This window comes from Aethalodelphis obliquidens, unplaced genomic scaffold, assembly GCF_003676395.1.
Source record: "Aethalodelphis obliquidens isolate GAN/ISIS:26980383/991018 unplaced genomic scaffold, ASM367639v1 scaffold28, whole genome shotgun sequence".
Classification (NCBI taxonomy): Eukaryota; Metazoa; Chordata; class Mammalia; order Artiodactyla; family Delphinidae; genus Aethalodelphis; species Aethalodelphis obliquidens.
The window spans coordinates 18,120,378-18,134,656 of NW_020837972.1; the positions used below are offsets into that span (position 1 = coordinate 18,120,378).

The following is a 14,279-nucleotide window of genomic DNA, read 5'->3' on the forward strand; positions in this document are numbered from 1 at the left end:
GCCGCTCCGCGGCATGTGGGATCTTCCCGGACCGGGGCGCGAACCCGCGTCCCCTGCATCGGCAGGCGGACTCCCAACCACTGCGCCACCAGGGAAGCCCCACAACCTTGTGATTTTAAAGGCACTGACTCTGTATTCTTTGGGTTGTCTTTTTAGAGTGGTTACACACTTGTAAGGAAAGATAGCGAGGAAGAAGTTTCTTTGCTGGGAAGCCAAGACATAGAAGAGGGAAACAACCAAATGGAAGATGGTTGTAGAGAAGTGACGTGTGAAGAGGTAAGCTTTTCAGTTACTGCTGGTGATGTTAGGTAAGGAGCCAGGCTTGCACAGAGATGATTGTCATTATGAGAGTGATAAGAATCATCTTAGAAAACAAAATTCAAAGCAAAACAACCGTTACTCCAAGCTTTCCACATGCTGTTCTGGTCATACAATTGTCATCATAATATAATGATTCTGGGTTAACATTTTGTGAGTTTCAGTCTTACAGTGGGATTTATAGTGTTAACATTACAAGTTGTGATGCTGAGTGACTTAAGGTGCCATGAACATTGCTTTGAGAAGACTCTCGTCTTCATTAGAACTTGCCCATAGTTGTAAGAAAGAGACCCTATTCACACTGGCTTCAAGGGGAATCTGCTGGCCCACATCAGGATGGGGCAGAGTGGGCCTCAGGAGGGTGGGGCTTTGGATTTCCAATCCCAGCTAGTCTGAGTTAGTTTTTCTTTGCAAGTTTGCCTCATATTCTGAAGTCAGTTGGCCCCTTGGTGTTGGAACCGTGGCCACAGTGAGCACTGGGCTTATTTTCTTCAATCAGAGAAAAGTGCACTTCCCTGCTTGTTACCATGAGGAAAAATCCCAGGGAAGTGCTGTGATTGGCCTGGCCGGGGTCACTTGCCATCCCTAGACCAGTGACTGCTGCAGTAGTCTGCATGGGCTGCCACAACCACACACTCGGGGGCTTCGGTTACAGAAATGTATTTCCCACGGTTCTGGAGGCTGGAAGTCCAAGGTCAAGATGTTGGCCAGGTTGGTTTCTCCTGGGGCCTCTCTGCCAAGCTTGTGGACAGCCACTTTATCGCTGTGTCCCCACATGGCCTTTTCACTGTGCGTGCCTCTTTGGTGTCTCTTCCTCTTCTTATAAGGACACCAGTCCTATTGGGTCAGGCCCCACCCTTATGACTTCATTTAACCTTACTTACCTCCTTAAAGGCCCCATATCCAAACACAGTCACATTGGGGATTAGGGCTTCAACAGACAAATTTTGGGGGGAACACAATTCAGCCCATAACAACTGTGCGATACAGGGTTAGATGGCAGAAGAAACAGTTCCTCCCAGAGAAGGGAAGCACAGTCCTGGCAGAACAGAGCACGTCTGTTACTGTGGTCTGCTTTATTTTCTTGGAAACTTTTTTGGCTGTCCGATGAGGACGAAACAGAATTTCTTAGTCAACCTTTTGTAATTATTATGTAATTTAGTGTTTTAATTTGGGACAATTAATAATTAAGTTTTTAAGATCATAAAGAAACAAAAAGCGGAGCTGGAAAGAATGTGGGAGCCATCTTGCCCAGTGTTCTGCAGCGTTTTCTCTATCAGGGACTCTTTTATAATCTCCCCTTGTCAGACTTGTATTAAGATGCTCTTATCTATTAAACACACACACGTGTTCACAGTCTCCTAATCTTGTGGTTGGTAGATGTCTGTTTCTCATTACACGTTTTGTAATGACTAAGAGTACCTCAAGAACCTCGTTGGGCTGCCTGAGGGCCGTGGGCATTGTGCCATCACAGTTCTGGTCCAGCCACCCTCGCCTTACGTGCAGGACCGTGGCCTGGGGACAAGGGGGCGGGAGCTCTGTGGGTCGGGGAACTGGTTAGTGGCGGAGTTGTGAGCAGAGCTCTGTTCCTCACACGCCAGCACATCCCCACCAGTATTCCAGAAGCCAGTCCTTTCACTGTAATCCTGAAAGTGGAGCAGACTTGTAGCTTGTGGAAGTAAGCATGTCACGGGTGGAGTCTAACACATGTTGTGTCATCTCTCTCAGTTTAATTTTGGAGAAATATTAATGACCCAAGTAATTCATTCCATCGAGTACTGTCTGGGATGCATCTCCAACACCGCTTCGTACCTGAGGCTCTGGGCACTCAGTTTGGCTCACGCACGTAAGTTTTGCTTAGACCTGTAGCTCCCGAACTCTGTGTCAAGACGCCCCGCAGCGCCTCGGTTAAGTCATGGGGGCACCATGGGACATTGAAAAATTTTGATGGAAAGGGCACTATTTTTCAGATACTATGTGAACAGGGACTGTTAAGTTGTTTGGACTTGACTACTTACTGCACTGGTCTCCTGGGTATTTCTTTTGGCCTCAGGGTGCTGTGAAAAAAATCACTGGGACACACGAGGGCTTCAAGGACCGAGAAGGCTTGGGAACGTCTGGCGTAGGCATTTCGCTCCCTCTGCTCTGACCATTATTGTTTTTGTTATTACTATTATTGTATTCAGTGCTGCCTTACCAAGTGTGAATGTCTAGTTATGTCAAGCAAGTTCTAAAACAATGCTGATTAATAGTTTTGATGCGTGGATTTCAGTTACCTGCGTTTAGTTAAGTCTCAGCAGTCCCCCAAGAACATGGTTGAAATTTCAGTTACTACAGTAAAAATTGTGTGTATGGGTGCAAAGTGCAGGCTTCACTGCTGGCCCTTCAGCCCGCAAGCCACTATGTAAATAGCACAGACGCGCATCACGATCAGAGACCAGCTGCATCACTTCTCTCGGAGTCTGTTGTGGTTGGACCCTGTGCACCTGCTGCTCAGTTCATGCGCAGATAGCAAGGCGCATGGTGGTGCTGGCTCCTTGTGGGCCGGTGGTAAACCCACATGGCATTTAAAAGCGGATTGCTGAACCGAGGGAATTGGCCAACAGAGATGAAAAAGTGCAGCAGAGGAACAAACAGTGATATGCTGGAAGTGAAATGCAGATGGAATGTAACTGGAGTTTAGGGAGAAAGAGCTGACACGGGAGTGGTGACACTGGTGCCGTTCGAGAGGCGAAATCTACAGCCAGAGGAACTTGGTGATGTACAGAAAGAAGATGCAGGTGTCCCAGAAGTGGTGCCACAGGAACTCTAGGAGGTATTTCAGGACATTGAAGGTGCAAAGCATACTGTGTTAGAAGCTGACCCAAACTCAGAAAAGAGTCGGACAGCCAAGTAGGATGCCAAGCATTAGAGAAGATGCTCACTCCGTGTCAAGGTGCCCAGCCAAGCCCAAGTCACATGAGAAGAAGGCTGTTCAAAGCATCCTTGATAAGTTCTTACCAAAACCCCCCAGCAATTGAATGCTCAATGTTTCTAATGTTTTAAGAATAGATTTACTCTTGTTTTTCATTTCTCTGTGCATTTATAACCAACAGTAAGAGAGTTTTTAATGTTTTGACAAAAATTTTGAAAGGTCCTAGAACAATTGTAATTTTTCCCGTTGACCATTAAGGATGCTTTGGACGGTCATTGCTCTGCTCCTGCATTACTGTGCAAAGACTGTACTTGGGAAAACTACCAGATGATAGAGGTTTTTGTTGTTGTTGTTACATTGATATTTTTGTAAGCATAGCCGCAAGTCTAGAACTTGCTGGCGGGAGGGGGTCCATCATCTTCATATTACAGAGGAGGAGACTGAAGCCCAGTGAGGGTTGGTGCTGGCGCAGGGTCACCCACCTGGTCAGTCAGTAGCCGAGTCAGGACTGATGCCCAGCTTCCCGCTGCCTGGCCCAGTGCTGCGTTGGGACAGAGCCAGCCGGACCCCTATTTGGGTCAGGATCTCTCATTGGCAGGCAGGCAGGGCTCTGATTTCTCTGGAATGTCAAGTCTTCCTCCGTGTTTGAGATGATCAAGTTGCTGGTTAACTTTTACGTGGGAAGCCGATTACGTTTGTCTTATATGGGTGTGTATTTATTTTAGGGATAACAATTCAAAATTGTTTCAGAAGGAAACCCAGTCTAACTAGCTAATTGAAGTGACTCACTGAAGGTGAACAGAAGTTAACTTTGCAAAATGCTTGCCTTGCAGAGCTATCTGACGTGCTGTGGGCCATGCTGATGCGGGTCGGCCTCCGCGTAGACACGACCTACGGGGTCTTGCTGCTTCTCCCAGTCATCGCTCTCTTTGCGGTTTTGACCATTTTCATCCTTTTGATCATGGAAGGGCTTTCTGCATTTCTTCACGCCATCCGCCTCCACTGGTGAGTTTGGAATTTAGCTTTGGAACTGTTACTTAACAAAAATCTAACACCCTACTCCCCCAGTACGTACATATATGTGTAACAGTTCCAGTGATATGTATACGTATACATATATTATTTAGGCTACTTCTCCCCTTCCCGGGATTGGGATATGTATTCTGATCCCCTGAGTTAAAATTGTATTTTGTTTCTGAGCTTTTGTCGCCGACACATATAAGCAAGTTTACGCTTGCTGAATAATTCTGTGTATTTCACACTTTCAGTTCACTTTGGGTCTGACAGGTTGCTTTATCTTATTGTAAACCATATTTCTTAATGTTTTACAGTGTATATCAGATTACTTGTCTGTGTATCCAGTTACTGGGGAGAGAGAGGTTCCTAATACTCATGTGTATATCCATAGGGTGGGAGGTGACGTGAGGTGTCAGCGTTTTCTTCATGAGAAAGCCAGCAAAGGGCCGGTGTGTGTGTGTGTATTTTATCTAAGCAAAAGTATTTGTGCCAAGAGCATGTATGGAATGAAGCAACTTCAGAAGCACAGGAACTTTTTTCTTTTTTAACTTATAAATGTTGTTTTAAGGAATGTAGCAAGTGTTATTCAGAATCTTTCATTAATACATGGTTTTGTTTTGTTTTGTTTTGTTTTTTTAGGGTAGAATTTCAGAACAAATTCTACGTTGGTGCAGGCACCAAATTTGTTCCTTTCTCACTCAGATTACTTTCTTCGAAGTTTAGTGACGACATGGCATGATCATGTTGCCGTATCCAACAAGCTTTCAGATTTAAGGAGAATTATCATGTTGTAGAATTTCCTTATGTTAAATTGACGATAGGAAAAATTCCATCTTCATTAACTGCCTTATGAGATAGCCAAATGATTCTGTAAGATATACCTCTTCCTCATATGTTAAATAATTTTGTAAAGTTTCTCAATTTCAGATATATAAATTTCTTTCAGTTTTTATGATGAGCAAATATAAGTTAATGCCAAAAGTTATGTTAAAGTTATTTTTAAAAATATAGTCTTGGGGGAGAGAAGCCAGTTTTGAATGGCTAATTGAAAATGGTCTTAAATACTTGATTCCTTTTCAACTTATTTAAAAAAAAAAACTAGAGTTATTCTGTCACCTGAAGTTGTCAGATAATATTTTCCAACAGCTGAAGTTAAGTAGTTTTTAAAAAAATTTAATGATGGTTAATCAAAAGATTCACATTTATTTTGCTTGGTTAAAAGTATGCAAACTTTTTTTATCGTATGCTATCTAGAATTGCAAGTAGAATTGTTTCTACGATTTTGTCTTGTTATAATAATTGGAGAAAATGGGATAAAATAACATACAACAAATGGTTATCCCACTTGTATATTTTTTTAAAGACTCTTGTTATCCTTACATAAAACCAATTATGATAATTGTATGTTTGGGAAGATAAACTGTGTACTGAGCCTTAAAATCCAGTGTGACTGTAGACGATGTAATATGGATATGATTCGAACGTAGTGACCAGCTTGGCTGATGTCCCTGAACCAAAAGGGGTTTATACTGAGTGAAGGAAAGGTAAAAAGTAGGATTTTGTATATTTTTATAATAAAATATAAATTAAGGTATTTTACCATGAAGAGGTTGCACCTATCCTTGAGAACAGTATAATTATAATGATTCAGTTTCAGACTAATTCGAAATAAATGTCTAATAAAGGCATTTAGAGTTAAACTTTTAAAAACTATTTAGATCAGTTGAAAACCAATTCTTACTAAGCCATTAATGTATATAATCTTCAGATTAAATTCATCTTTTCACTTGACATTTGAGTCAGTCCTGTTGAACATTTTGATCTGTCCTGTATTCTTGTAAATTATGTTCGTTTTTCATATTTTACTGTAACTGAATTTAGATAATTATTTTCAAAAAGAAACCTGCAGTATTTTCGCTTTCTTAACATTTTGAGTAACTCACATGAAGAGGCCCGCTTGTCTCCTTCACCTTGGCTGGTGGTAGAGAGTTTGGTGTTTTCATTACAAGTTAAGATCATGGTAGCCCTGAATTTAAGCGTATCTTTTCAGGTAATTTCAAGGCCTATTTGCTGAGAGGCATGAATTGAACATCATGACATAACTGTGACTCTGACATTAGACCTTTTTTTTTTTTTTTTTTTTTTTTTTTTGCAGTACGCGGGCCTCTCACTATTGTGGCCTCTCCCGTTGCGGAGCACAGGCTCCGGACGCGCAGGCTCAGCGGCCATGGCTCACGGGCCCAGCCGCTCCGCGGCATGTGGGATCCTCCCAGACCGGGACACGAACCCGCGTCCCCTGCATCGGCAGGTGGACTCTCAACCACTGCGCCTGACCAGGGAAGCCCTGAACCTTTTAAATTGTAGTAAAGATTCCATGCTACTCCTCTCATATGAGATGCTGTCCCTCATAATATCAAACATAAAATGATGCTGATGAAACTCTTAAAAATGATACTGCTGGGCTTCCCTGGTGGCGCAGTGGTTGAGAGTCCGCCTGCCGATGCAGGGGACGTGGGTTTGTGTCCCGGTCCGGGAGGATCCCACATGCCACGGAGCGGCTGGGCCCGTGAGCCATGGCCGCTGAGCCTGCGCGTCCGGAGCCTGTGCCCCGCAACGGGAGAGGCCACAACAGTGAGAGGCCCGCGTACCGCAAAAAAAAAATGATACTGCTGTCAACGTTAAGTTTCTTCAGAAAGGCACTTGGACACTTCTTTTGGGTGAATATGAAATCTGAATAATGCCTTCCAGGTTTCAAATGTGTCCCTCACAAGTTCTTATTTTTATTATTTTACTCCAAGATGGTAACTAATTCATCCTTAGGAAACCCACCATTTTAACTGACTAGTAAACTGACTAGTTAACCGACTAGTAAACAAGAGACGTACAGCATCTGCTAGAATTCTTTTCTGTCCCCATTGGCAGTTGTCACGGGGGCCACTTTTTAATTCCAGTGAATGCCTCTATCAGGGCATAGAACAGAGGGTGAAGAGTCACTTTTCAACTGAAACCTATGTAGTACTGTAGAACATAATGGTATAAAAGACGGATTGTCAGTCCTAATTTTTGTGAAAGAACTCTCTAGAATTACAGTTTGATGGTGTCTTTTAGGCACAAAGGTATATTTTCTTTCTTAATATAAAGCTGCTGGTTCCAGTGTCATGTTACCAGAGCAGTTGCTCTGTTTTGTTTGTTAAGCTGTTTGGTAGAACTATTATGTGTACAGTTTTTAAGACATAACTTCATGCCCTTGATAGCAAGCATCCAGGGGAAGAATGCTCAGTTGTCTGGATGATGCTAAGTTAACCTGTTTATTTTCCTAACGCGAAAAGTCACGACTGCCACGTCTTCCGGTTTTCATTCAGGTGTGCATCCTAAAATAGAAATCCAAGGGATTTCTTCAGAAAAATAGAGTTTGCTTTCGGCCTGCAAGGGTGAAGGAGGTCCTCGTGGTGATGAGATTGTGCTGAGTTAAGGAGTGCAAAGGGGGTTTGATGGGGGTCACGCTGAGCCCGTGGCCTGGCAACTTATTGCGGCTAGGACGTTGAGGGGACTCACCTTTCACTGAGTGCCACTCTGTCCTCATTTCTGGAATGGGTATTTTATAACAACATTCTGATCTGAATTTTCATTCTGCAGCAGTTTAATAAGGCGTAGACTATAGGATAGGTAACTCTTATGTTTACGAATTAAAAATTCAGACACTTTAGGGCCTGATTCATTTTGGAAAACAGAAATAAAAATAACTTCAACTGTTCTGCAGTCTGCATTTAAAAACAACTTTATTAAAAATTTAAAAGCCAGGTTTGCTTGCATGCCATCTGGTATATCTCCAGCAAGGTTATTAAGAAATCTTATTCAAGATGATGAAAATAAGACAGGTCCGAGTAGTAATTTTCCAACAGCCAGGCCAATGATGCTGAACTTTGGTTTAGAATTTTAAGAAATACTTAGAACATTCTACCTGTTCCTTGATGGGAAAATCCAATAAGAAGGCTAGGTTCTTAGGGTCAGCCCAATAATCTCTAGGGGCTCAGTGAGGGAAAACGACTGAACAAGTTAAAGAACCACAGATGTATGAAGGGACACATTTGCATCTTCCTATCAGTATTGAACTTCCCTTTATTAATGAAAAATAAATTTATCTCTATTTTTGAAACGTGGGTGTTTTGCTTTATTATGCTTTGGATTGGCTACAGAGCTGAAGAGCTCGGCTTCTCCTACTCTGTAGCCAGTGTCCCTTCTTGGGGCTCCGCCTTCCCTGATCCTGGTACACCGGAAGGAGCTTGCCCCTTCTTGGGAATCTTCGCTGTGTATTTGCTCTTCTGACGCCCTTTGATCCATAGCGACCCGAGGGCTCAGACTATAGTCCTTTTGCCTCGCGTCCAACTTTGCCTCTACCACCTCCGAGATACCGTGACTTTGTCTGTCACGTATCTTGCCACTGTTTCCTTATCGACAAAGCGGGCAGGACAGTCCCAGACGCCGTGGCGGTTAAGAATCACAGGAGGCCTTGCGCATGCAGCACTTATAAGGATCCTGGCGCACCTCCAGGTCTGCAGTCGGCTGCCTTCCTACACGTCTTTCCGTCCCCGGGGCTTGCGTGCGGCCGTCCAGCTCATCTCGGTCCTCCCAGGAGGAAGGGGGCGCCCAACCGGGGGAAGAGCCCCGACCCTCCTCCGTGCGCAGGCTGGGGCGCCACGGCCCCTCCCCAGGGGCTCCGCGCCACCCTCCTGAGTCCCGCTTCGCGCCTCTGAGAGCGCGGGGCCCGGGTGCAGGGGCGCCCGGGGACCGTGGGGCCCCGTGCCCGCGGCGGCCGTTGCCGGGGCGCCCGTTGCTAGGGGCGCCGTTACCACAGACGCCTGCCCGGCGCTACACTCCCTGAGCCCGGTGCTGCCAGCTCTGCGGCGCCATGGACGACCTACGGGTGCTGTGGATGCGTGACCGAGTGTACACCGCCTTCGGCATCACAGACCCCCAGATCTTCGAGGAGTTGCTGAACCGCAACGACGGCGAGGTCGAGGACCTCATCCTGCACTTCCTCAACCAGACCAGCGACGAGGAGGGCGCCTCGACTCTCTTCTTCTACCGCAAGGTGGTGCCCGAGGAAGTGGAGGTGGAGATCGGTGAGCCCCGCGGCCGCCCTCCCGCCGCGCCCCCTCCTGCCCCGTTTCCCACCTCACCACCGCGGGGACTGCAGACCCCCGCCCACCCCGCTCTTGGCCTCACGTGCATTCCGCAAATGCTTATTGTCGCCCACCGTGTGCAGGCACAGTCCAGGCACTGGGTGAACTGGACAAGCCCACTTGGAAAGTCAGACCTTGAGTGAATAATCACAACAAACACTCATTTAGCGCTTACTCTGTGCCAGGTACAGTTCCAAATGCGTATATCAGCTACTAATCCCATGAAGTGGGTGTATTGTTATCCCATTTTACAGATGAGCAAGCTGTGGCACAGAGAGGGTTAACTAGCTCATCCACACAGGTCACATAGTAAAGACTCAGAAGAATATGTGTCGCTGTCCAATGACGTCTCACAGACGGATAGAGAAACGGCCCAGGGGCTGAGAGGGTCAGTTCATCCTCACTCTCTCAGATGGTGACAGGGTCTCCTAGAGGTGGAGAAGAGTGCCCCTTCCTATCTTCCCAGGCTCCCGACGTGCTACTGTAAAGTAACACCAAAACAATTTTTTAAAACAATTTAAAAAGATTACATTAGATTTAAACGTTTATGTTGAACAATTTAGCATTTTAAATAAAAATAATGACAGTGACTGATGCCCAGAACCTTCTGTGGAGGTGGCCGGTCCAGCCCAGGGACACAGAGACAGCCTGGGGTGGGGGGAGGGGGAGACAGGACAGAGTGCAGGGGACACTCAGAAAGGAGATTGAGAGACACACAAGTTCTCTCCCAGTAGGAACACCAGTGTCAGTGCAGCTGTCACGGACCGGGTTTGTGTGATGTGTCCCATCAATGTCAGTCTCCTGTGCTAGTGTCACATCTTCACGAGGCTTCTGGATCCCCTCCAGGACCTTTCACAGGGTGGGATGGCAGAGCCAGGCAGAAGTTTTTTTTTCTTAAAAGGCCGTAGGCACATTTATTTTAAATGTACATTCTTTGCACAAAATAATACACATATTCACTGTAGAAAAATCCAAGCCCATAAACAATAACAAATTGCAAATGACACCCAGAGAGATGACGCTTGTAACATTTGGAATCTAATTCTATATCCCCCTCCCTTCCCCGGAAGACCTTTGGACCTGGATGTTACATTATAATAGGACCTTGAATTTAGACTCTCATGATCACCAAGTGAAATTCTGATACACTAACAGGATTGACTTTTACATGTACCATATTTCAGTAACCCTGATTTTGTATACTTGAACATATATATATATATATATATATATACCAAGACCCTAAGAAATGAATGCAACTTGGACTTCTTGTGACCTCTGAGGGCTTCTGTTAATAGTTCGTGGCTGTTTTCTGTGCTGTGTATACTACCACATGTTCAGCCCAGTGTCTCCTGGCAGGATGCCCCTGTTCTATGTGAAAGGAGATTTTAGTCTCGCTTCCGAGGGTCCCCCTGCTTAATTCCTCCAAAGCGTCCTCGGAAATCCCCCGAGCACTATGTCTGTTTCTGGTCTGTCTCTAACCCACCCCTCAGCCCACCCCAACGTTCTTCCCCTCCTTTTCTGGGTCTTCTCACTGTCATCACATCTTGAGAATGGCAATGTATTCCCTGCTGAGGATGCCGTCCCCAGAAACTCAAAGCTACTGCTCCTGGGGGCACTAGAATGGTGTTGAGTGTTGGGGGTTGGGTTCTGGACAGAGGTGGGGAGACGGGACCTCCTCCCCAGCTCTGGGTTTCAAGTTGTCACTCACCCTCTGCTTATTAAGCCTGCAGACTCACAAAGACCCTTGGTCAGTTTTATTGGATCCTTTATGGGGTCTCTGGTTTGTCCAGAGGACCTGGAGTGGGGTCAATGCATGTCCCTTCATCCCTCCTTTCTCTCTATTTCTGCCTCTCCCCTGGTCAAGACTTCTCTCTGCTCCTAGTTAAAAATTATTTGAATGGAGACAGATGCTGGCAGGGTGGTCTTGAGGAAAGAGGGGTGTCTAGACCAGCAGCAGCTAGTCCAAGATGCTGTTCTAATAGCTAAGCATGTGTTGTTTCTTGAAATAACAAAATGGAACCATCCTGTCCATATCACTTGATAACTTGCTTACATTTTTACACAGTAATTTTTAGAAATTGCAAAATTACACAGTAATTTAAAAATTACACGGTATTAAGTAATTAATACTTACTTCCAGTAAGTATTACTGAAAGATGTTCTCTTAAAAGTTCACATAACATAGAATTTAGAAACACAGAAAATAAAAAGTGAAAAAATAATCCTTCACTCTTCCCTCAGCCCTGTTCCCATTCCTATAGGTAACCACTAGTGGTAGTTTGGTGTATATCCTGCCAGAGCTCTTCTCAGATCTATCTGTCTATCTATCTATATATCATCATTTATATCTTTCCAGATAATGGTATGTATATAATGATAATATGTAGAGATATATATAGAGTTCCTGAAATCATAAATAAGATCACTCTTTATGTAGTATGTTGTGACTGGTCCTCCCTCAAAGATATCTTGCAGAATTTTTCATGTCAGTACCTGTAGATCTATGTAACTTTATAGATGTGCCATATTTTATTTATCCATTCCCTAATGAATGGGCATTTATCTTTCCACAGTATTTTATTTTACACACGTCATAATGTGCGTCTACCTTTGTGCTCTTGCGGTATTTTGTGGGAGAGATTTCTAAAAGTGGAACTGTGGGCTTGGCGGGTGTGTGCATTTACAGTTTGGATGGGTCCTGCCAAACTGCTCTCTAGAATGGCCCTCCCACTCCACACCTGGCAACGGTGATGAGGTGTCCGTTTGCCAACATCCTTGCCAACGTTGGGTATTACCGTTAAAATTTTTGCCAACCCCACAGATGAAAGGTGGATGCACTTCCTCGTTCTCATGTACATTTGTATCATAATTAGTGGAGTTGAGCCTCTTTTTTTATGCATGACGGTCATTTATATTTCTTTGGGGTGCTTGTAACTATGTGATCATCCTGTGTCCTTCATCTCATGGAGAATTTGCACAGATCTTTCTTTCATGTCCCTTAAGGCTGTTTCCAGTAACTGGGATGTTTCTGTGGGACTGTGTGTTGGTTCGCAAACCACCCCCATACACGGAGGGCAAGGAGAGACCAGAGAAAGAGGCAGACAGCCACTCCGGATCAGTAGGTGGCGGTCTTGGGCGTGGCTGGCCGAGATCACTGCCCTCCCGCCGGCATCTAAGAGTTTATAGAGAGGCTTTCCCGGGGTTCAGGCACCCACACTGTCTGGCAGTCTCAGCCACACCTGATCTCTCCAGGTGCATTCTTGAAATGGCTTCCACGGTGGGCATGATGGGCAGGGTGGACATCCCCAGGACAGGGCAGGGGCAAGGGGCCTCCGATTGCCCGGGGTCAGCTCGCAGGTCGGGCAGCGGTCCTGTCTTCTCGATGACCTCCTCCAGCCGACTGTAATAGGCACGACTCTCCCGGGGCCACGGACCAACCCTCAGTGCCAAGGAGAGCAGTGGAACAATTATGTTTTTTTTTGTTTCTTTTGCTTTATGTGGCTATAAAGACGGCGAGGTTCCTGGCCTGTCAGAGGAGGAAGAAGAGGAAGAAGAGACCCAGTCGGCGGATAGAGCATCAGGTCTGGAATTGGGGGTGAGCGGCACCGCGGGGAGGGGTCCGCGTGCCCAGACGAGAATCAGTTTCTGCTTTTTACTTTTGTGAAGCTGCGACTTGGTAAGAAGTACAAGGAGAAAGTGCTGGGTGTGCATAGGTTCATTATTAACTACCTGGGGCTGCCATAACCAAGGACCACAGACTGGGGGGCTTAGAACAACAGCACTGCCTTGAAGGAGGCAGTGCCCGAGGCTACAAGTTCAAAATCAAGGTGTGGGCAGGCCCTGGGGCCGGATCCTTCCTGGCCTTTCCCAGTTTCTGTAGGTGGCTGTAGGCTTCCTTGATGTTCCTTGGCTTGTAGACACATCCCTCCAATCTATGCCTCTGTCGTCACATGGCTGTCTGCCCTGGGTGTGTGTGTGTGTGTGTGTGTGTGTGTGTGTATGTGTGCGTGCGCATGTGTGTATGCATGTATGTGTATATGCATGCATGTGTGTACATGCACGCACGTGTACGTGTGTATTTGCGTGTGAATTTGTGTGTATACATGTGTGTATACATGTGTGTATATATGTGTATGTGTTTTTATATAGTGTGTGTGTGTGTGTGTGTGTGTGTGTGTGTGAGAATCACCTCCTTTCTCTCATAACAGCACCAGTCATTGGAGTCAGGGACCCCCCTCTCCACTATGACCTGTTGACGAAAATAATAAACACTCAATAATAAGAATAGAAAAGATTTTTATTCGAGCCAAACTGAGGACTACGGCCTGGGGGCCAGCTTCCCATGTTACTCTGAGAAGCTGCTCTGGAGAAGCAGGGTTTTCAGCACAGTTTTATATCTTGTCAGAACAAAGAACATTAAACAAGTCAGGAAACCTTTCTTCAAGGTTTCAAAAAACAAACAAACGAAACAACAGACCAGCACGTACATGCACAGCACATACAGCAAGGCCTTGGCACCTGGGAAAGGAGTCGTATTATCAAGGGAGGACCAGCATTGGTGTTCCAGGAAGGGAGGCTTTTAATCTTTATTTTTTATTTATTAAAAAAAAATTTTTATTGGGGTATAATTGATTTACAATGTCGTGTTAGTTTCTGCTGTACAGCAAAGTTAATCTGTTATACAAACACGTATATCCACTCCTTTTTAGATTCTTTTCCCCTATAGGCCATTACAGAGTACTGAGTCGAGTTCCCTGTGCTCTACAGCAGGTCCTTATGAGTTATCTGTTTTATGTATCCTAGTGTGTATGTGTCAATCCCAGTCTCTCAGTTTATCCCTCCCT

General features: G+C 45.3%; 2 protein-coding genes across 12 annotated transcripts in view; both read left to right on the plus strand.

The window, feature by feature from the left end:
* ATP6V0A2 (ATPase H+ transporting V0 subunit a2) overlaps window positions 1-13,026 on the plus strand; it is a 43,637-nt gene extending 30,611 nt beyond the window's left edge. For 2 of the 5 annotated variants that reach the window (XM_027125055.1, XM_027125056.1), the window contains exons 17-20: window positions 157-276; window positions 2,047-2,164; window positions 4,066-4,237; window positions 4,889-6,040. In XM_027125055.1, the coding sequence (XP_026980856.1) occupies window positions 157-276; window positions 2,047-2,164; window positions 4,066-4,237; window positions 4,889-4,988 (510 nt within the window). In that variant the 3' untranslated portion in view covers window positions 4,989-6,040. Of the gene's footprint in view, window positions 1-156; window positions 277-2,046; window positions 2,165-4,065; window positions 4,238-4,888; window positions 6,041-12,944 lie in introns of those variants that run through there. The other 3 variants (XM_027125057.1, XM_027125058.1, XM_027125059.1) reach the window with 3 other exon arrangements.
* DNAH10 (dynein axonemal heavy chain 10) overlaps window positions 6,938-14,279 on the plus strand; it is a 149,356-nt gene continuing 142,014 nt past the window's right edge. For 6 of the 7 annotated variants that reach the window (XM_027125048.1, XM_027125051.1, XM_027125053.1 and 3 more), the window contains exons 1-2: window positions 6,938-9,372; window positions 12,945-13,016. In XM_027125048.1, the coding sequence (XP_026980849.1) occupies window positions 9,159-9,372; window positions 12,945-13,016 (286 nt within the window). In that variant the 5' untranslated portion in view covers window positions 6,938-9,158. Of the gene's footprint in view, window positions 9,373-12,944; window positions 13,031-14,279 lie in introns of those variants that run through there. The other variant, XM_027125054.1, reaches the window with a different exon arrangement.